Source organism: Macaca fascicularis, chromosome 9 (genome assembly GCF_037993035.2).
Source record: "Macaca fascicularis isolate 582-1 chromosome 9, T2T-MFA8v1.1".
NCBI lineage: Eukaryota > Metazoa > Chordata > Mammalia > Primates > Cercopithecidae > Macaca > Macaca fascicularis.
Window position 1 is genome coordinate 111412040 of NC_088383.1, and position 20678 is coordinate 111432717.

Consider the following 20678-nt stretch of genomic DNA (forward strand, 5'->3'; position numbering starts at 1 on the left):
GCAGCCCCTGATGTGACTCTTGTCCCTGGAACCAGCTACCCATCCTGCCCACACGCCAGGCATGGTGAGAAGAGAAGGATGAGGCCCAGCCAGCAAGTCCAGAGCAATTTTAATGGGGGTGGAGGCTGTACAAAGGGCAAGGCCCACTGAAGCGGGGAAAGCCAGGTCGTGCTGCCCCCGGCCCAGGTATGGGGCCTTGGCATGGACGCCCTTCCTCCACCTCCAGCAAGAGAGAGGGTGAGCCCTTGGGGAGGAAGGAGGGGAAACCAGCTCAGCCCCAAATCCTGGTCTCTGTCCAAGCCAGGCCCCAGGACAGAGGGGGGACTGCTGGTGTCAGGGTGGGGTGGTCTCAGCAGAAAGCAGAAATGGCATCAGGCCTCTCCCACACAAAAAAAAAGCATCAAAAGTTCAGGGGCGCTAGCCCCTCCCACCCCCGCCCACCCTGTACGAAAAAGTGCAAAACATTATCACAAAAAGGGGCTCTCGGACGTGCCCCTAGCCTAGGCTCCTGAGGCCCAGGCCCCAGCCCTGCCCTGCCCCGGACACCGCGTCCGGCGCGGTCGGGCCCTAGACCGGGAGGCCCTCGTGGGTGGCCCGAGGCCGGCCCGGGCTCAGGCAGAGCCATGTCATCCTGCAGGTGCCCAGCAGGCACCCCCCACCCCAAACCTCATCTCAGGGCTTCCGCCGCCCACTGCCTGCCCCTGGCCGAGGCTCTGAGCTGTGACGCTGAGCCCGGGGCTGGCTGGAGGGTTTGGACTGCAGGGAGGGACTGGAGTGAGAAGGAGGGAGTCCGTCCTCTGTGCTCCCGGCCTGGGCTAGTGCTGCCTCCACTGCATCCAGCTCCTCGCTGCCTGCCTTCAGCTTGACCCGAAGCAGCGCTGCATAGGTGCTATAGCGGGATTTCTGAGGCAGAGGGGCAGGAGCTGTGAGAGCCTGTTCTCTGCCTTCTGCCCACCCCCCCATCTGGACCAGGGAGGGCTGCCAGCAGGGCAGGAGATGGCAGGTGCCCGGCCAGGACTGTGGGATGGTCCCATGCAGGCTGGTACCCTCTCTGGGCTCTCCTGGGACCATCATCTGTAACCTAATGTGTCTTGAGCCTTTACTAGAGCTGGGGAAATGGCACGCTTGACATATGCCTCACCTCGAAACCCCAGTGGGTGTCAAATGTTATCCTTCTTGCACAGAGGAGGAAACTGAGGCTTAGATTAAGCAACCTGCCCAAGGACCTCCAGCCGGTTCCACTCTTAGAGTCCATGCCCTTCACCCTAGTGTGGGCCTGCGTGTGTGGACAGAGGCGCAGGCAGGGAGGCTCACCTCAAACTCCAGGTAGGCCTCCTTCTGCCGCTGCTCTTCAGCCTCCTTGCCCCGGCCCTTCTTGCCCAGCTGGGCGGCTCGGTGCTCCCGCAGCTCACTTGCCATGGCCTTCAGCTTGGCCTCATGGGTCCGCACCTGTTCCTCCTAGTGGCCAGGGGGAGGCATGGCCATGGTCACTCTGCCCTATATAGTGCCTCTGTGCAGATTTTTAAAAAGATGCCCGCCCCTTTGGACAAACAAACACTATGTTTGGGTTCCCAGCTGGCAAGTGGGACCCAGTGGGGGCTGGATGTCAGCCCCTGCTCACCCCTGTGGCCAGCATCCTGGTGCAGGGGACATCTCCACGATCATACACAGCAGCCTTGAGTGCAGTGGGCCTGAGCCTAACCCCCTCCATCCCACTGGCACCAGGTGGACAGAGCTGGGGCTACCTGGGAGAGGCGGGTGGCAGCGCTGGGCAGGAGAGGGCGGCTGAACTTCTTTTGGGAGCTAACAGCAGCTGGGAAGGGGGGCGCAGAGAACATAGCGGCTACTACATTGATGCGCGTGATCCAGGACTGCATCTGCTCCAGGCTCCTGGGGAGAAATCACAGCCCCTTGGGACCTGGGCCCAGGGTTTCTGTCCCAGGATGCCAGTCCTGGCTCAAGTGTGGCCTGAGAAGGAATGAAATCCAGAGACAGGGAGGGGAGCAGGATGGGAGGTGGGGGAAGGGGTCCAGGATGGGCAGGAGGAGGGCACTCACGGGGCCTGGAAGAGGAAGACCCGCCAGTCAGCTGTGCGCAGGTAGAAGACATGGGGCCTCTTGCTGTAGTCACTGGCACGAGTGGCCAGGGCATGGTGGATGCTGATGGCATTCTTGAGCTCCGTCTCTGAAAGGGCCTTCCCAGGCTTGTACTCCTCCTGCAGGGGTGCCCATCTTATCCTGGCCCCAAAAGCAGCCTGGGCCAGCCCCACCTATTCCCACCCATCCATCACCCACCAGCCAACTCAGTCCCAGCCCCAGCCCCCTGGCCTGGCCCCACACCTTCTGCAGGTAGAGGATCATGCCCTTGAGGATCCCGTGGAAGCTCTTCCAGCCCCGCTTGCCCCGAGGTGCTGCAGAGAGAAAAGACAGGTCAGGGGACCCTGGAACAGGCCCACTCCCATCCATCCCCCAGACGCCACCCCCCCGCCACTCAGCCACGTACTCTTCCTGCAGTCAGGGTCTGCATGCACCTTTCGCACCAGGGCCCCGTGCTTGTAGACAGCAGCCCCGGGCTCGGGAGTCAGGTCCAGGAAAGGGCTGGAGCCGCTGCCACTGCCCCCGCTGATCCGCTTGATGACCTTGGGGTTGGGGTCGGCCAACTCAGACAGAGAGCGTCTCAGCTCCTCCTCGTCTCTGCAGGTGTGATCACCTCAGAGGGGGCTGGCCGTGGAGCCGTGACCCCCGCTTCAGTTCTGGCCTCTGCCTGCCCTGGAAAAGCTCCCCCAGTGTTTGTGGCTTGGGGGGCTCAACCTGAGGGTCCTGTCATGTCTCCAGCTTCAGATCACACCTCCCCAATGTGTGGTTCTGCCCCCTCAGAGCAGGGCACTTCCCTCAGAGTTCCCCAGCCTAGAGGTACCACTGTCCCTTCCTCCTATCAAGTAGGGCCAGCACTATCCTCGCCATTGCTGCACACCCGCAGCCCTCACGCCCTTCTCCACCAGGACATCCCCGGGTCTGCCTCTGCTAGCTCAACCACATCCAGCCCCGGGCTTTGCTCATGGCTTGTGGCTAAATGGTAGCAGATGGAAGAAGTAGCTTCCTAGTGCCGCCCCCACCCCAACCCCATACATCCTGGTCTACAGGCTCAGTCAAAGAAAAAATCGGATTCTATCTTGTCACTCCCTTGCTCAAGAACCTGCAGTAGCTCCCTGTTGCCTCCCATATGGAGCCTATACTGCATCTCCCCCAACACTGTTTTTTTCCATCCCAGCCAGGCCTGCCTTCATTGGTTCCCCACCCCATACTCATTTCAGCCACCACACCTTTGCCTCCCAAATTCCAACTTCCCCTTTCCTCTTCCCAAATGCTGCCCCAACTTCATGGCCCCAGTCTCAACCCTCCAAAAGCCTTCCCCAATCGCCCCCTGCACCCTAATCCTGAGCTGTGCCTCCCCTGAGATCTCCAGTGACTGGGAACTCCCAGCTAACTGGGCAGTGAGGGAGTCTCAGTGGATAAAAGCAAATGTGAGTGATCTATGAACTGTGAAAATAAGACCTCTACCCTCAGACTGGGGACCCCAAGGCCCAAACTGGATTTCTTCCCTCAGACTAGGCTCTTCCAAGACATACTTATGAGTCTCTATGTTTCTGTTTTCTTTTCTTTTTTTTTTTTTTTGGAGACGGAGTCTCGCTCTGTCACCCAGGCTGGAGTGCTGTGGCGCAATCTCGGCTCACTGCAAGTTCTGCCTCCCGGGTTCACGCCATTCTCCTGCCTCAGCCTCCAGAGTAGTTGGGACTACAGGTGCCTGCCACCATGCCCGGCTAAATTTTTTGTATTTTTAGTAGAGACGGGGTTTCACCGTGTTAGCCAGGATGGTGTCGATCTCCTGACCTCGTGATCCTCCAGCCTCGGCCTCCCAAAGTGCTGGGATTACAGGCGTGAGCCACCGCGCCCGACCTTTTTTTTCTTTTTTTTTTTTTTTTTTGAGACGGAGTCTTGCTCTGTTGCCCAGGCTGGAGTGCAGTGGTGCAATCTCGGCTCACTACAAGCTCCGCCTCCCGGGTTCACGCCATTCTCCTGCCCCAGCCTCCTGAGTAGCTGGGACTACAGGTGCCCGCCACCACGCCCGGCTAATTTTTTGTGTTTTCAGTAGAGACAGGGTTTCATCATGTTAGCTAGGATGGTCTCAATCTCCTGACCTCGTGATCCACCCGCCTTGGCCTCCCAAAGTGCTAGGATTACAGGCGTGAGCCACCGCGCACGGCTGAGTCTCTATGTTTCTATTGGAGGCTGCCAAGAACAGACAGCATGGTTACTTGTTTTGTTCTGTGACATCTGGGCTCCCTAGGACCTGAGAGGGCCTCTTGTGCTGCTGGTCAAGGCCCTGCTTCCAGAGGCTTCTGCTTTTCCACTAGGGTTGCCAGGGGACCTCCCTTTGATGTTTCAGCACCTCTCCTCCCACCCCAACCCACTTGTCATAACAACCCAGCTAGAGACAAGATACAGAACCCCAAATTCAGGCAGATATCTCCAAAGAAGGAAGTGAGGCAGCCTCACTGCCTCTCATGGCCTCTCACTCTCCTCCCCTGCCCCACCCAGGGCCCACCCCAGCTCTCTCAGCCTCCCCAGGCAGCCCCTTCCCCATGCCCCATCTTAGCCCCACCACACAGCCCCGGGACTCACATGGCCCACTGCAGCTTCTCATTCTTGATGGAGCTGTACAAGGCCTGGGGGGGTGGGGGAAACAAATTAGGGGGTTGTGGGTCAGTACCCCAGTGTCAGAGCTTAGAGCCTTCCCCTCTCACTTGGGAGACGAGCCAGAACTAAGGGCAAAGGGCAGCAGGATATAATGACCAAGAACACAGGCTCCAGAATGGAGACCCAGGCCCGGCTCCACCACCTGAGCTTCATGACTTTGGGCAAGTATCCATGGAGAGGAACAAACGTAGTAACATGTGGGCACAGGCAGTTAGCACAGGGCATCCCGGCACAAGGCTGACGCACAGTAAATGGTTGTTGCTATTATTATCTTTATTGTTGTTAAGGGGCTGTCCTGCTCAGATCCTGGGCTGGAGAAGCACAGCCCTGGAGGGAATGGGGAAAAGCAGCCCAAGAAATTCCCCTTCCCCCAACCATGGGCTCTGGCCTGTTTCCACAGGATGAGCCCACACATAGCATATGGGGAAACTGCGACCCCAGGATAGAGGACTCGCCCTCTCAGCACCTTTCTTCACTAATAGAGAGCACACTATCATGGCTCCCAACACCAAGACAAGCTGAGGCCTCCCCCTAACCCTGACAGCCCCAACAAGCCAAATGCCAGGGTGGTCCAGTGCCCTGCCCATGTGCACACTTTCTCACCAGAGAGCGAACACTCATCTAAAAAGCAGTGGTTTTAGCTTCCAATTCCTGCATAGCCCAAACTCTGTGTGATGTGAACCAGTCACTTCCCCTCTATCCAGCTGGCCTGGGGACATTTGGGGGTTCCGGGGTGGTCAGAAGAGAGAACAGGCTCCAGGAGTGGCACGGGGTCCCCTCTTCTCTGGAGTGGCCTGGAACATGGGTCCACGCCAGCGCCTCCAACTGTGGGGGTACTTCCGTCAGCCTGTCCGTGAGTGGGTGTGTCCCCAGCATGTGCATGTTGGGCTAAGTGTGTGGCGTGTGATGCTGCCTGCATGTGAGCTGGGTGCAGTGGTGACGTTGGCAACTTCCCTGTGATGGGACACAGCCTCCCCTTCACTCCTCCCAACAAACCAGTCTCTGACTCTCTCACTGCCCACGGCCATGCCCAGCCACACGGCAAACCAGGCATCCCAACTGGGCACACACTGTTCACACCCTTGTCTGGGGATGGGTGTACCCCACAGCCTCCAACCCCCGCTCCACCGCCCCCAGCACAACCAAGGCAAATCAACACATAGACCTTCCAGCACACACCCAGTCAAAACCCAGCATGGCTCAGACCCTTAATCCTCACTCACCAACTCTCTGGCCAGAAAGCGGAAGCGTCCACCAAGATCCAACCTGCAATCCTTGCCTCCAGCCTTCTAGTTCATCCCCTGCCCTGTCTCAGGACCCCTTCGGCGCACCACCACACCTCCTTTGAGGGCCCCGAACCCCATCGGTGGGCCGCAAGTCATATTCAATCTAGAAAACCCTCTTCGGTTTGTGAGGCCCACCTTGGTCCCAGGGTCTGTGCCCTCCCTGCCCCCCAGCCCGTGCCCACCTCTGGCTGCCCCTGACCTCTGTCCCTACCAGCCTACCAGGCTCTGCCCTCGGTTCGCGCCGCCCTCGGTGCCTCCCTCAAGCCGCCCCCTCAGTCGCCCCCCAGCCTGGCGTGGGCCGCGGCCCCAACGCCCTCACCGCCTTTTTCTTCTTGCGGCTCTGCAGGCGGCTGACCACCAGGTCGGTGTAGAGCACCGGCTTGAGGCTGCGCGAGCGCTGCGGCCAGCCGTAGCACAGGGTCTCCGCGCCGCGGTGGGTGCGCCCGTAGCGCACGGAGCACAGCGAGCGCGAGCGCAGCCGCCCGGCGCTGCTGTGGATGCTGTTGACGCCGATCATGCTGGCCCGGCCGGCGCGCCGAGGCCCCCGGCCATGCCCCCGCCCGCCCTCGGCCCCCGGGCCGCCCGGACGGCCCGCGGACCGCTCCCCCGACAGCCAGCGCGAGCGGCGCGGCCCGGCCCGAGCCGGCCCGGCTCTCAGGGACACACAGAGTGCGCGGCGGTGGCGGCGCTGTCTGCTCTGCGGCTGGGCTACAGCGGGAGGGGGGCACCGACGGGAAGGGGAGGGCGAGGGCGGGGGGCGGGGATCGCATGAAATGGAGGCGCCGGATCGCGAAGGGGGCCCTCCCCGCGCGGCCACTGGGAGGAGCCTGGGGAGGCCAGCGTGGGTGGCAGCTCCGGGGAGGCTGGGAGCGCGGCTATGCCTGGGGCTGTGACGCTGGGCGGACCCAGCAGGGTCTGGAACTCCCTTCTGGCTCGTCTGGGTTGGGGTGGTGGGAGGCGAGAGGTCGGACCGCTTCCCTGGGGCCCTTTTCCACTGAGCCAAGAGGGGCCCCGAGGGAGGACGAAGGCAGGGAAGGAGCAGCCCCGACTTCATGCAGCTCACCCGCAGATACCCCCCATATATAGATCCCAAGTCACGTAACGCACCTCGATTCTGACGTACACCCCAACAAACCAGACGCACCAGTTCACGGTCACCCCAACTCGCAGACACTACCCATTCAAATGGACACTTCAAAACTTACAATCTTTAGCTCACAAACATACACCCCCTACTCAGAGGCATATGGCATACCTCAGACACGGCCAATTCGAAGATGTACACCCCACCACACATAAACATCCAGCCTACACCCCAACTCAGACACACACTCTAAATCGTAAGCCCTAAAACACAAACACACCAAGCCATACAAACCCTTGATTCACGACGCCCGGGCACACAGATGCAACTCAACTCAAGCATACACCCCAGCTCACCATGGACTTTCCCTCTCGGATACACCCCAAACTCAGAAGCCCAGCACCCCAAGCTCACAGACACGCCCTGGGACACTCCTGTGCTGTTACATGTATGTAGTGGCGCAGAGACACCTTTGTCCAAGCCTGGGGGTTTCTTCAAGCGAGTCGAGGCCTCCCTGGATAAACTACCACCACATCAGGGAGAAGAGTGAACCCATTGGACGAGCCGTTCCCTTCTCCCACTGGCACCAGCCCCTACGTATCTGACCCCTCAGTTGTGGGTCATGGAGCTGGCGCCTGGGAACGGGGCCTGCTCACAGGGAGCCAGAAAGCAGATTCTGGCTCCAGCTTTGCGCTAACTCGCTGCCAGACCTTGGAAAAGCTTAGTCCATCTCAGGCCCCTCTCCCTCTGGGTCCCTGCAGCGCAGCAGCACCAGGAGGGTCTTTTTGGCTGTCCACGCGGCGGGGGAGCAGTGTGGAGTGTACCCCCACTCAATCCCGGCCCCGTGAAGGGACCCCCGCAACTCCCGCCTTCCACCCCAGCACACACTGGAGGAGGGGAACTGATGAAGGCAAATGCAGGGGCCTGGGCCGCCTGCTCGCGTGTTTTCCAGAACCGGGTCCCCTCCCCCGCCGCGCGCAGCCGCGACCGCACGCATGTGCGCCATGTTCCGGGAGAGCCTGCGCGTGGGGCCGGGGGAGGGGGTGGTCCCCAGGCTGAGTCACGAGAGCCCAGGCTCCCGCGGCAGTAGCGGGGGCCGGCAAGCCCCAGCCCTGCCCTCCCTTGGACTCCGGACTCCGTCGCCGACTGGGTCCTCCATCCTTCCCCTCCAGCAACTTCTACCCTGCCCCGCCCCCCACCTTGAGCAGCTCCCTAGGGAAGTCGCCGCCGTCATTGAGGCCCTCCAGGTTCCCGATGAAGTCCCCGCAGGTCATGCGCTTCCCGATGTTCTAAGGGAGGCAACAGAGGCCTGTGAGTTTGGAGGGCCCTTGGCCTCCCAGGTCCTGAATGTCTGGCCAGGGGTTTGTTTTCTGGCTCCTGCCCGCCCGGCCCCCACTCACGTGGCCGTGGAGATCGGTGTTGAGCAGCATGAGCGCACAGGTCAGAGTGTGGGCGCCGTCTAGGGGAGAGCTGACTTTCAGCCTTGGCTGCCTCCCAGGGACCCTTCCCACAGCCATATTCCCCAACCTCCCAGTTCATCTCCACCTGCTTTGGCCGGCAACCTCCTACCTCCTGAACCCCATTAGTGAACCCTCCCTACAAAGAGCTCCTCTTCCAATAGATCCCTCAGCAAGGACCTAGCCCTCTTCTCAGGATCTGTCCCTGGCTCCCTCAGGTACTGAGGGCTGCCCACTAGTTGCCCCAACGTTCCCTTGCCTCTAAGCCTGGACCACAAGAAAGTGAACCGCAGCACAGTCCTATAGACCAGGGCAGTCAAACGGAAACCCCACTCCAGCCAAGCACTGGCCTGCACAGGCATGCAAACTCCTGCCTCTTCACAGCACACTCAACCCTAGCAATATGCCTGCCCACATGTATAGTTCCACATACATGCAGCCATGACAGCACTGTCTGCACACATGCAAGTTCACATGCCTACACACATGTATATCTATTCCCTGCTGTACACACACTCATGCTCTTGTATACACACACAGGGCCCAGCCCATTTTGCCTCTGTGGCCAGCTAAGAACCCCCCTGCTCTCGGAACTCCTCACCCTCTGAGGACAGGGCTTCAGGATTGCACTGGAAGTATCGCTGGGAGAAGTGGGCCAGCACGCGCTCTCGTTCCTGGGTCTCACCCATTAAGGCCAGCTCCTTCAGAAACACCCTGGGGAAGGGGCAAGAGAGAGTTGCCTAGCAACCAGGAGTTTCTGGCCTCTGTCTCTGGGGTGACAGGTGGCTTTGAGAGTAGAGCAGCTGGGGTGGGAAGGGGAGGAGAGAAAGGGGATGAGGGTATGCACCCTGACCATTCACCCATCACCCCTACCCAAGGTCCCTTTACCAGGCAGCTCTGGACCTTGGTCATGCCCAGCCAGCTTGGGAAGGGTGAGGTCAGGACAGCTTGTGGGGGACAGAGGGGCTCAGAGGAGGCATCCTGGGGCCCTAACATGAAGCCTGGAGAGTGGGGGCTGTCCTCCAAAGGGTCAACACCCACCTGAGAGCTTGGTCCAGAGTCATGCCCGTGAAGACAAAGAACTTGAGGTACTCCCCAGCCACCAGTTTGCTGAAGTCATTGCTGTGGGCAGGATAGAGAGACAGGTAGGGTCTCAAGGGGAAGCGCAGGGGGTCAGGTGGGGATTACCCAATGACCTGGGGACATTAGATGGAGAGCTGCCTTCAGGATGCACTCCCTCTGCCCCCATCCTCAGTCCCAGCCTAGTGGCTTTACTTCTTGCCAAGGTGCCGGGCCACATCAGCCTTCCTGAAGCCGTCTAGTCGGTACAGTCTCTTGGCCAGGCGCTGTGCAGCCTCCAGGTCTGCTTTCTGCCCATTGGACAAGGTGTCTGTGCTTCCCAGGGCCAGCCGCTCTGTGCTGTCCAGCTCTGAGTCTGAGTCGGACACCAGCTGGCTCAGGGGTGGTTCGCTGCCGGGATAGAACACCAACTCAGGCTGGGGCAGGGTCCTTAGGAGCCATCCAGACCCTCCTTCTGCCTCCAGGTGCAGAAGGTGGAGAAGGGGAGGGAGTGGAGGGACATGGGAAAGCATTCTTCTTTTTCCCTGGGAAGGAGATTAGATTCTCTCCATCAGCCTACTCTATCATTACCACCTCTCTGTGGAAGTCCTGCCTTAAATCTAACCCACATCCATCTTGCTGCTGTGGGAGTTCTGGTTGCTTCCCCAAGCTCCCAGGGGCCTACATTTGCTATTAGATGTAGATTATCTGTTCCCACCTTGGCCCTACACAGAAAATAGTCCTTTGTCTCTTAGACCATGGACAAAGGTGGAATAGATGGGCTACTACGGAGGAACTGTGGAGGGTCAGGGAAAGATTTGAGGGCAGCAGGGATACTGGTCCGAAGGCTTTCCCCCTCCTGCCTTTTAGGGAGAGGAGCCTCTCCTTGGTGCTCCCCCTCTACCCACACAGAAGCAGGCTCTGGAGTTAGGGGGTTAAGGGTCAGGGTGCGCACCCTCATTCCCTTTCTCTCCTCCCCTTCCCACCCCAGCTGCTCTACTCGCAAAGCCACCTGTCACCCTAGAGACAGAGGCCGGAAACTCCTGGTTGCTAGGCAACCCTGTCTCCCTGGCCACCCCCTCCTGTTGCCATGGCTTCCATGACTGAGAGGGTAGCTGGCAGAGGGGAGAGCAGAAAGGTTAGACTGTGAAAGGACTTCCTGGAGCTGGACGAGAGATGCCTGATTGGGCAGGGGCGACATGGGAGGGAGGCAGTGGGAGAGGCTGGTGGCTGCATCTTTGGTGAAGCCTCCAGGTTGGGTGGGGGTAAGATCACAAGAATTCTGAGCAGGCTAAAGACTCTGCCAAGGGAAGAAAGAGCCCTCCAGGAGAGCAAGAAGGGTATTCTCCGGGGATCCTTCAATGCTGAATCATGCTTTCTCAAGCCACTGGACTTGAGACCAAGAGAGGCGCTGTGAGGGACTCCCCCTCACAGCTAATGGCAGTAGTCCTCCAAATGGGAAAACAGGATCTGCATCCCCTAACCACCCCTACTCAGGGGTCAGGAATATAAACTAATCCTCACACTCAGGATCTGTCCCTTATAGCAGCTGTTTCTGGAGCCCTGGGGGCCTCAAGTCTGAGGGACAAAAGGAATTACTTACCTGCCAAGGGGTGCTGCACCCAGCCCAAGGCTGTCCTCTGAGTGGCAGGGACTAGGGGGCTCCCTCCCTGGGGCCAGCTTGGCTCTGGCGTCTGCCTCCTCCTCCTCCCCTCTCTGTGTCCAAGGACCATCAGCAGCAGAGCTGGTACCAGAATCCGGTTCAAGAGGGGCAAGTGGGGCAGGAGCTGGTGGGTCAGGCCGGGGGGCAGGGGGTTGGGGAGGCAGCTCAAAGGTGAAGAAGGGGCTCTGGGTTGGGCCAGGTGAGGCCAAGGCCTCCAGCGAGGCGAGGCTGGTATAGGAGGTGCCTTTGGCCCGGTGTGACTCCAGGATGGCTTCGAACACACAACTGAAAGAGTCAGGCCCATCAGCCGAGGGGCTGGTCCCAGGTAGAAAGGGCACAGGTGACTTGAGAGGCATCCGGCTCCCTGGCCTGCAGGGGCAGGGAGAATCTCTGATTAGGGGCCCAGATTACAGGGCTCGGGCAGAATTTCACTGAACTCTCACACTGACTCTGCTTAGGGGATTATCATCTCCTTTTCACTGGCTCCTGCCCACTAACAAAAAAGAGCCTCCAGGGTAGGGGACCAAGCTATTCAGTGTCCCCTGAGGCACACCAGCCCTACCAGTCCCCAGCACCCAGTCCCCTCCCTCCCTGCTAATCTCCCTTTCTCCTCATTTTCCCTGATCCGCTTCCCTCCTGCCATCCCATTTCTATTTCTGGCAACATCTTAGGAGAAGATGAGGCTCCAAGCGACACTGGGGTGTGAGACGGAAAGGAATGTCCCCACACTCCCCACTCTCCCACCAGGATCCGGACTCATGCTCCTGTGATCCTGGGCTTGACTGCGGCCTTTGGCCTCTCACCCTGCCCCCTGTTCTGCTTGAACCCCTGGCCTCTTTGCTTCCCACATCCCCAGTGTTCTGCCAAGCCTCAGGCCTCTGTCTAGAATCTCCTGCTATACACCATGCCCACACCCATCTCTATCCCAAGCCCTTTGAGCCCCGCTCTGCCTGTATGCCAATGGGAAGCCACTTCCTTCTCCCACTCCCCCACTCACCGGGCCCCGTCAGAGGCCTCAAACACCTCGTCATCCACATCTTCTTCCCCGCCTGCCTCATCCTCGTCCTCATCCTCATTGCCACTGCCGAGGCTGGGATGAGGGTCAGGGCGTAGGCCGGGCCGTGGGGCAGGTGGGTGGGCAGTGCCTGGTGGACCCTCAGAGCTGGGCTGACTTTCAATGGCCGAGTCAGCCTCCTCCCGCTCAGCCAGCACCTCATCGATGTCAGTCTCGCGGTAGCACCTCAGGGGCACCGTGTCCAGGTCTGTCTCTGAGTACTTGGCCGCTTGCCCCACAGCCACCCCAGAGCCCTGCCTTGAGCCCACCCCAGGTGGAGATGGGGGGGCCTGCTCTGGGGGCTTAGCACCTGTAGTGTGCATAGGCATCCAGGTCAGGAGGTTATCCACGTCAGCTCCCTGTCCTAATCCTGCTGTAGGAGCTCTGCCCACTGCCTCATATTGGCAGGAAGTTCTCTCACTGTCTAGCCACCATTCCTCCTGCTACAAACTTAGCTTGTTCCTGGTGCCAGTGGAGCTCATTTTAAATCAAGTTCTTGTCAAATGGCTTTGAGGAACTGGGGGAAGACTAGTCTTTTTCTTTCTCTCTTTCTCTCTCTCTCTCTTTCTTTCTTTTTTGAGACAGGGTCTCACTGTGTCACGCTGAAGTGCAGTGGTGCAATTATAACTCACTGCAGCCTTGATCGCCTGGACTCAAGGGATCCTCCCAACCCAGCGTCCCCAGTAGTTGGGACTATAAGTGCACACCACTACATCCAGCTAATTAAATTTTTTGTAGAGACTCGCTATGTTGCCCAGGCTGGTCTTGGATTGCTGGCTTTGAGCAATCCTCCTGCCTTGGCCTCCCAAAATGCTGGGGCCACTGAGCCCTGCTGAGCCTCTTTTCTACTCCATGGAATGCCCCTCAATATCCTGCCATCCCCTCCCTCCATTACTCAGCTTCCTCCAGGTGTCCCACCCAGTCCCTATCCTCCAGCCTCCCATCATAGCGCAGATGGAAAGGTTGAGGCCTGGGGAGACATTGGCTGACTCAAGAGCCAATTCCAAGGATTAGGGGAAGTTTGAAGGAGGGCTCCCTACTGAGTCTCAGTTGTTGTGGGGAAGGTCCTGCCCTGTTCTCTCTGCCTCAGTCCCAGGCCTTACCTGAGCTGGGGGGGTCCAAGGAGCCATAGAAGAATTCCCATTTGGCTCGAGCGATTCTCTGGGCATGAGAGGAAACTTCCCGGGGGGAGGACCAGGTATCCCCCTGAGCCAAGGAGGGAGACACAGGCACCCAGAGATAAAACCAGACATACAAGGACACAAGAATATGGGACAGAAACAGAAATTAAAACATGCAGGGACAGAGATGGAGGTGCAGAGACACAGAGACAAACACAGAGGGCAAGAGAGAGGCAGATTTAGGACAGATTAAAGGATTCAGAGTGAACAGCAGACAAGCCCATGTCTGACAGGAGGTTAAGCCTTGCCCCTACACTGGGGGCCCCGGGAGCCCAGGGGAAGTTGCATACCTGGTTCAGGAATCCAGTGTCAGCAGGTCCTCTGAAGAGTGTGGCCAGGCGCTCAGGGGGGCCCCCAAGCCCATTGGGGAGAGAGGAGTAAAGGCCATCTGCTCCAACCTGGGGTGGGGCTGGCGGCCCATGTACAAGGTTCCGGCTGCCAGGTAGGGCGGAGCCTCCTCTGGCGGGGAGTGGGTCTGATGTGGATGCTTCCAGCCGTAACTTCCGGTTGGAGCCAGGCCCAAGGGCTGGGGTGGGCCTGGGAGGAGAAACCCCCCCCAGATCCCAGCTCCGACTCAAGCCCCCGGGAGCAGGTAGCCCATTCAGTGGCCTCACACTGGCCTTCTCCACAAAGCGGAAGATGACCACAGAGCTCTGGGCCCCGGGTGGGGGCTGCCCAGTGGGTGAAGAGGGTGCCCAGGGTGAGGGAGCAACACGGGGTGAGGGGGGGCCACGCAGAGGTGTACAGGGTGCTGTCACACGTCCCAGTTCCCGGCCTCGAGGACCTGGACCTGCCACTCGCCGTAGCAAGGAGCCTGTGCTGCCATACATGCTGGCTGGGGGGCTCTGGGGCACTGGGCCTTCGGGGAGCCAGCGGCGTGGGCATCGTGGTGGGGAGATGGCACAGTCGCCTTCCGAGCAGAAGCGCATGGCACCCTGGGCCATGCTGGGGCCGGGGGTCAGGCTGGGGGGGCAGGGATGGCGAGGCCAGGCGGGGAGTAAGGGGGCTGCATGCTCTTCAGACAGGCCTGTAAAAGAGGAAGGGGAGCATGGGGTGAACTGCCAAGGAGTTAGATGGACAGGACAGCAGAGATAGGGAAGGGAAGGTTGGCTGGGGCCTCTGAGTACCAGGGGCCTAGCTCATCCTGGTAATATGGTATCACTGATCCCACGCCTGGGGGCTACTTCCATAGAGGCCTGAGGAGAAAAGAGTTATACACCCGGTGGGCCCCTGGCTCCTTTCCTTCTGCCTGGGGCCCTGAGCATCACCCTGGGAGGACAGAGGAAGCAACTTCAGAAGTTGAGTGAGCCCGGAGTTCTTATGGCACTTTGGAGCTACTTCTGGAATGGGGGAAGTTGGTACTCCACCCTTTGGAGAAGGGGTGTCAGCCAGCTGTCACCATCATACCGCCCTGTGACCCCTATAGTCTCTTTTATGGAGGCTTCTCACTCAGGGAAGGGAAACTCAGGCCTCCTGGAAGGAGAGGGAAGAAGAACAGGGGTTATATAGGGATGCTGGAGGGCTGAGAGGCACAGCATGGAAGTGGGGAGAAAGGCCTGAGCAGAGGGTCCTACCCCCAATATATACATACTGAATGGGAAAGGGACATTCTTCTTCTTCTTCTTCTTCTTCTTCTTTTTTTTTTTTTTTTTTTTTTGAGATAGAGTTTCACCCCTGTGACCAGGCTGGAGTGGAATGGTGCTATCTCGGCTCACTGCAACCTCTGACTCCCAGGTTCAAGTGATTCTCTTGCCTCAGACTCCCGAATAGCTGGGATTACAGGCGCCCACCACTATGCCTGGCTAATTTTTGTATTTTTAGTAGAGACAGAGTTTCACCATGTTGTCCAGGCTGGTTTTGAACTCCTGACCTCAGGAGATCCACCTGCCTCCACCTCCCAAAGTGCTGGGATTACAGGTGTGAGCCACCGCACCCGGCCAGGGACATTCTTTTCTTCATACAGGTACAGACAGGCACACACATACACAGACACACATGCACACACACACATTCATAAGGACAAATATGTCAGTACACAGTTAAACACATTCATAGGCAACACCCTCTGGCACACACAGACACAGACACACACACACTGCTCAAAGACACACCCTCATGCACTCTCATAGTCATAACAAATATGTGTGTAATGAAAAGGCACATGCTTGTTTTACACACACACCATCATCAAACAGGAAGACACAAAGAGGTACCCAAATATATACACAGGCTGTCATTCTCCAGTGCACACAGAGGTCCAGGTGTATCAGACACTCACAGAGACCTACTGCTCACAGTCACATACACATACAGATGTACACATACAGATGTACACACTCAAGCAGGGACACACACCCTCCCCTCCCCCCCACCTACTAGGGTCTCTTGAGGGGAATCTGCATCATATTCCTCTCCTCTCCCTCTCTCCCCAGGGGTAAGACAGATCCCATCCGGGAGAGACCAGAACCAGGTAAAGGGGCCTCTGGTGGCAATGCAGGGGAGGGGCAGAGGTCAGGAGTAGCAACCCTGCCAGGCAGGTTCTGGAAGCTCAACGGGGTCCCAGCGCATACCCGGCGCAGCCCCAACTCAATGCCACCTCAGTACTCACCGCTGCTCGCCCAGAGCTGGGACCGAGGAGAGACAGAGGAGAGGCTGGGCCCAGCTGAGCTGTGAAGGCAGCGCAGCTCCCGTTTGCTCCAGGCCCGCCCGCCTCTCAGTCCCTCCCCCTACCCCCTACGCGCCGCTCAGGCAACGCTAATCCCCCCCACCCCCCGCCCTCTCCCAGGGCCCGGAGCCCCGGAGGCTGCCAGCCCCCTTGGTCGCTAGGTCCCCGCTGGGCTCTCCCGCCAACCTAAGACCCGCCCCAGACAAGGAGGAGGGGGCATGGAACCCCTGGTTCTATTCCCCAGACCCTGACGTGCCCCACCCCACTTGTGTCCACGTCTGTCTCGCCCACCGCCCCTTGAGCCACACGTAAGGCCCGGCTGCACACGCGTGTCCCGCTCCAGACCCCACGCGTGTCCCTAGGAGGCTGCCACATGACCTGTTACATGCCACACGCGCTCCCGCCCCCACGAGCACGCGGCCGCGCCAAGCACACGGTATGGGTGTAGACTGGACCCGCCCCCTAAGTCCAGGAGACCATCAACTATGGAAAGGAGATCTAGGGAACACCGTCTTGAACCCGCCAGGGGTTTTGAGTCTCGGACCCAGGAGACCCAACCGTGACCACCCCCCTCCCCAGGATGCAGCAGGGGGATGTTAAATCAGATTTCAGGAAGAACTTCCTTGCTGCCTGAGTTAGGTGTCGTCACGCCTGCCCAGGGGTAAGAGATGACCTTGGGACTGGAAGACGTGGGCGACAGGTAACCCTTGTGCCCTTGGCCAGGGTAGAAGGGGACCCTGCTATTTTAAGAAAGAGCCGCTCGAGTTACTATGGCAACTACTCTCTTTGGGAGGGCCAGGGAGGGCAGATGGTGACCTCGGAAGGAAGAAGGGGTCTGTTCGGGCAGTCAGGGGGCGCGAGGACGTGCGAGGCGGGGGCGCGCGGGGCTCACCGCGGGGAGGGGCGGCGCGGACTCCGCGTGGTGCTGAAGGGGACAGCGCCAGATTTGTCGCACTGCGCAGGCGCAGAGGCGCGAACAAAGGGGGGGACGAGGCGCGCGGCCGGAGGTGGTGCGCGCTCACGTGGCTCTATCTTTGCAGGGGTCAGTCCTCCTAGCTACCCCCTCCCTAAGCAGGCTGAGGAAGAAGAGGTAGCAAGCCCTCACCTAACTTGACCCCTTTCTTGTCCTTCCGCGCCACTGGCTTCTCCCTTCTCGCTGCCTTGCGGGGTGGGGAAACGTGGAAGGAATTCTGGGAAAACCAGATGTCTGGGTTCTCTATTCCCGTCTGGCTTGATTCTGGACAAGGCGCTTCCTCTCCAGGGCCTCGGTTTCCCCATCTTTAAAATGGAGAGATAGCATAGACCTGCCCACCTTTCAGAGGTGCCCGAAGCCCTGACGAGATAACAGATGAGAAGTGGTTTTCATTGTGATAAGCCAGCTGAAGCGGTTGCACCGAAGGAACGCCAGACCGTCAGCGGTGCAGCGGCCCTCGCGTCCTTCACATCCCCCCATACTCATCCCGTGGATGATGGGGGAAGGCACTACCCCTGGGGTCCCCCGGAGCGGATCCTGGGACTGGGACGTGGGGACGCGGTGAGAGGCAGTCTTGAAGCCAAGTCCAGAGGTCTGGGGCGTCACTGCCCCAGGGCGGACCCAGCCTCAGACCCTACAACTAAACCCAAGGCCAGCCGAGAAGCACTACCCCTGGCGGGCTGAGCTGAGCTCTCCTCCTTCTCAGGACTCTGGACCTTTGGAGGAAATGAAAGGGACCCAGTTGGAAATATAGTCTTTATTTGCGCCCCCTACGTCTCTCTTCCCCCGGCAGAAACGCGGCCCAAACTGTTACGAAGTGGAAGAGGCTGGATAGCTCTTCACAATTAATCAGGAATGGGAGGTTTGAGCAGGTTTACTTGATGAGGGAAAAATTATAGCCTCGCCCATTCATTCATTATTTCAACAATTACTTATTGAACACCTGTTACGTGGCAGACAGTAAGAGCCTGGATAGTTTCTCTCCGTTTTTCAAAGTCGGTAAACGCGACCAGAGGGCAGAGGCGAGGCCGGTAACCTAGGAGTCCTGGCTCCGCCCCCTCCGCGTTTGGCCTTGCCTGCTCCTTCCATCATCACTTCACTCAGAGGCGGCTACTGGCCCAAGAGGACGACAGAAGCCAGTCTCTGATGCCCACCGCATTCTCCAGCTTCGGGCCTCAAGCTCTGTAGCTGAGAAGGCGAGGCCTAATGTTACACCACCGGTCTGTTCCGCCTGTGTTTCGGGGTCTACCCGAAAAGCTTTCAGATTGGATCCTCGGTGACACGGCACTCGATTGAATAGGTCTATCTCTACAGCCCAAGGAGGCGGGTTTGGCACGGCCACTCCAAGGCCAAAGCGAGAAAATCTTACTGCGCACGCGCAATATACAGCCGATGGAGCCACCGATGGAGCCGTCCGGAGGGGAGCAAGAGCCCGGAGCCGTCAGGTACCGAGTACCGGAGGGGCCGAGAGAGGGAAGACGAACCTGCGGGAGGGTATCCGAGCCGGGGCTGGGTCTGGGGGCCGCTCTTGGGAGCTGGGGCGCAGGAGCATAACGGAGGTGGACTCGCAGGTAATAGTGGCCTCGGGACGCTGGTGCCAACGCCCCTTTACTCGCAGGCTCCTGGACCTGCCCTGGGAAGATGTGCTGCTCCCACACGTCCTGAACCGGGTCCCGCTGTGCCAGCTGCTTCGGCTGCAGCGCGTTAGCCGGGCCTTCCGGGCGCTGGTGCAGCTTCACCTGGCCGGGCTGCGTCGCTTCGATGCAGCGCAGGTGAGCCGGGGGCTGAAGCCCCGCCCCTGCCTGGGTACCGCCCCGCCTCTAGCCCAGCCCCCAGCCCCGCAGTATACCCTTCTGGACCCCCTTGGGCCGCCGGGGCTGCCCGGGGAGGGATCCACGCAGCAGGGAGTACTCCAAAAGAGCAAGTACTGGGTAGCGACTCAGAGGGAGAGTGAGGTCTCTCCTGGGAGAGCAGGAGGCTGCCAGAAAAGAACTCAGGGGCGCATAGGCGGCTGAGGAGTGCGGGACGGGCTGAGAGTTGGGGTGCCTCCCCGCCCGCAGGTGGGTCTGCAGATCCCGCGGGCCGCATTGGCCCGGCTGCTGCGGGACGCCGAGGGGCTGCAGGAGCTGGCGCTGGCGCCGTGTCACGAATGGTTGTCAGACGAGGACCTGGTGCCGGTGCTGGCGCGTAATCCGCAGCTGCGGAGTGTGGCGCTGGGCGGTTGCGGGCAACTGAGTCGTCGGGCGCTTGGGGCGCTGGCCGAGGGCTGCCCACGCCTGCAGCGCCTGTCGCTCGCGCACTGTGACTGGGTGGACGGGCTGGCGCTGCGCGGCCTCGCTGACCGCTGCCCGGCCCTGGAGGAGCTGGATCTCACCGCCTGCCGCCAGCTCAAGGACGAGGCCATCGTGTACCTGGCGCAGAGGCGCGGCGCTGGCCTCCGCAGCCTCTCTCTGGCCGTCAACGCCAACGTGGGGGACGCCGCGGTTCAAGAGTTGGCTCGGAACTGCCCAGAACTCCAGCACCTTGACCTCACCGGCTGCCTCCGCGTCGGAAGCGACGGTGTCAGGTGCCTGGGCCTGATGGGGCGGGAGGAGGGCAGTCACTTAGCCTCTGCTGGTATGGGGCGGGCTGTAGTTGTTAAAAGCCCGGACTGAGGCTTCTGAATCTTCCTGCAAACCACAGCACCCCTATTCTGAACAGAAAGGGCCTCTAGGGTTGCCTAGGCCAGAGAGCCCATAGTTTAAAAACTTTTTTGAACCAATATTTACACATTGAGAGATTTCATAGAAAGTCGACTTCTGGCTTTTCTTCAACAAGGGGGGAAACCTTGCAATCCTAGGTGGAGCTGAGGGCCGAGTTCCCCCCCTTAAATGAGACGGGAAGTCTCCAGCTCACTGGAAGCCAATCCAGGTGCCTCCCTTGTGTAGGGACGGAAAAAGTATGCCCCTGCCCCGAGCTGGAGGGAGACTGGGATTTTGCCAGAGCCAGTCCGAGGCTGAGTGAGCCCGGGCTCCCACCTTACCCCACCAAGGGTGTGGTGGCTTCATGCCCCTAGCCTCACCCTGCTCCTCCCTCAGGACATTGGCCGAGTACTGCCCCGCGCTGCGCTCGCTGCGGGTGCGGCACTGCCACCATGTGGCGGAGTCCAGCCTGAGCCGCTTGCGGAAGCGCGGCGTGGACATCGACGTGGAGCCGCCGCTGCACCAGGCCCTGGTGCTGCTGCAGGATATGGCTGGCTTCGCACCTTTTGTCAACCTGCAGGTCTGACGCGCCTGCCAATCGGAGCACAGCTGGACTGTGTGGCTGGGGCCTGACACTGAGCTGTAGGGAACCTGAACTGTGGGGACCTCTGGTGAGAGGCCAGTGCCCTGCCCCACCCTGGAGCTTCAAATAAAGAGCTTTTTACCCCCTCTTGCCTGGTGCTGCCCTGTTGAAGATAGGGGATTCGAAGTTGGGGAGGAAAAGTCAGACAGGCATAGTATCCCAGTCTTGAGGCAGA

At 59.7% G+C, this 20678-nt stretch overlaps 2 protein-coding genes across 9 annotated transcripts; one reads left to right on the forward strand and one right to left on the reverse strand.

Moving 5' to 3' along the window:
- Positions 1–92: 92 nt before the first annotated feature.
- Positions 93–17384, reverse strand: PSD (pleckstrin and Sec7 domain containing). 4 transcript variants are annotated; one of them, XM_005566300.4, is made up of 18 exons: positions 17312–17384; positions 16150–16208; positions 13832–14568; positions 13464–13566; positions 12304–12670; positions 11247–11675; positions 9860–10054; positions 9626–9706; positions 9186–9298; positions 8528–8586; positions 8327–8416; positions 4683–4726; positions 2503–2693; positions 2340–2410; positions 2058–2215; positions 1746–1890; positions 1315–1458; positions 93–903 (listed from the first exon to the last, which is right to left on the reverse strand). In XM_005566300.4, exons 3-18 carry the CDS (start codon positions 14483–14485, stop codon positions 673–675), a joined length of 3075 nt encoding a protein of 1024 aa, XP_005566357.3. In that variant the 5' UTR covers positions 14486–14568; positions 16150–16208; positions 17312–17384; the 3' UTR covers positions 93–672. The 4 variants fall into 4 exon arrangements, with proteins under 4 accessions (XP_005566357.3, XP_015312097.2, XP_045217393.1 ...); XM_015456611.3 differs by lacking the exon at positions 17312–17384 and adding an exon at positions 17099–17162; XM_045361458.2 differs by lacking the exon at positions 17312–17384 and adding an exon at positions 16473–16616.
- On the forward strand, positions 16671–20589 carry FBXL15 (F-box and leucine rich repeat protein 15). 5 transcript variants are annotated; one of them, XM_074002610.1, is made up of 5 exons: positions 16671–16906; positions 18494–18673; positions 18798–18951; positions 19240–19745; positions 20257–20589. In XM_074002610.1, the coding sequence occupies exons 1-5, from the start codon at positions 16875–16877 to the stop codon at positions 20444–20446; spliced, it is 1062 nt and encodes a 353-aa protein (XP_073858711.1). In that variant the 5' UTR covers positions 16671–16874; the 3' UTR covers positions 20447–20589. The 5 variants fall into 5 exon arrangements, with proteins under 5 accessions (XP_073858711.1, XP_073858713.1, XP_073858710.1 ...); XM_074002612.1 differs by having other exon boundaries at positions 18494–18624; XM_074002609.1 differs by having other exon boundaries at positions 16671–16867.
- Positions 20590–20678: the final 89 nt, after the last annotated feature.

What these genes read in the sequence shown, in the direction of transcription:
- PSD (XM_005566300.4), bottom strand. Translation starts at nt 14,485, where the DNA reads ATGGCCCAGGGTGCCATGCGCTTCTGCTCGGAAGGCGACTGTGCCATC. An exon ending in AGACCCTGACTGCAGGAAGA is followed by an intron (nt 2,411 to 2,502) that starts GTACGTGGCTGA and finishes TTCTCTCTGCAG; the next exon opens with CACCTCGGGGCAAGCGGGGC. An exon ending in CTGCCACCCGCCTCTCCCAG is followed by an intron (nt 1,459 to 1,745) that starts GTAGCCCCAGCT and finishes CCTGGCCACTAG; the next exon opens with GAGGAACAGGTGCGGACCCA.
- FBXL15 (XM_074002609.1), top strand. Translation starts at nt 16,800, where the DNA reads ATGTTAAATCAGATTTCAGGAAGAACTTCCTTGCTGCCTGAGTTAGGT. An exon ending in GTCGTCACGCCTGCCCAGGG is followed by an intron (nt 16,868 to 18,493) that starts GTAAGAGATGAC and finishes CTATCTCTACAG; the next exon opens with CCCAAGGAGGCGGGTTTGGC. An exon ending in GTCGCTTCGATGCAGCGCAG is followed by an intron (nt 18,952 to 19,239) that starts GTGAGCCGGGGG and finishes CCCCGCCCGCAG; the next exon opens with GTGGGTCTGCAGATCCCGCG.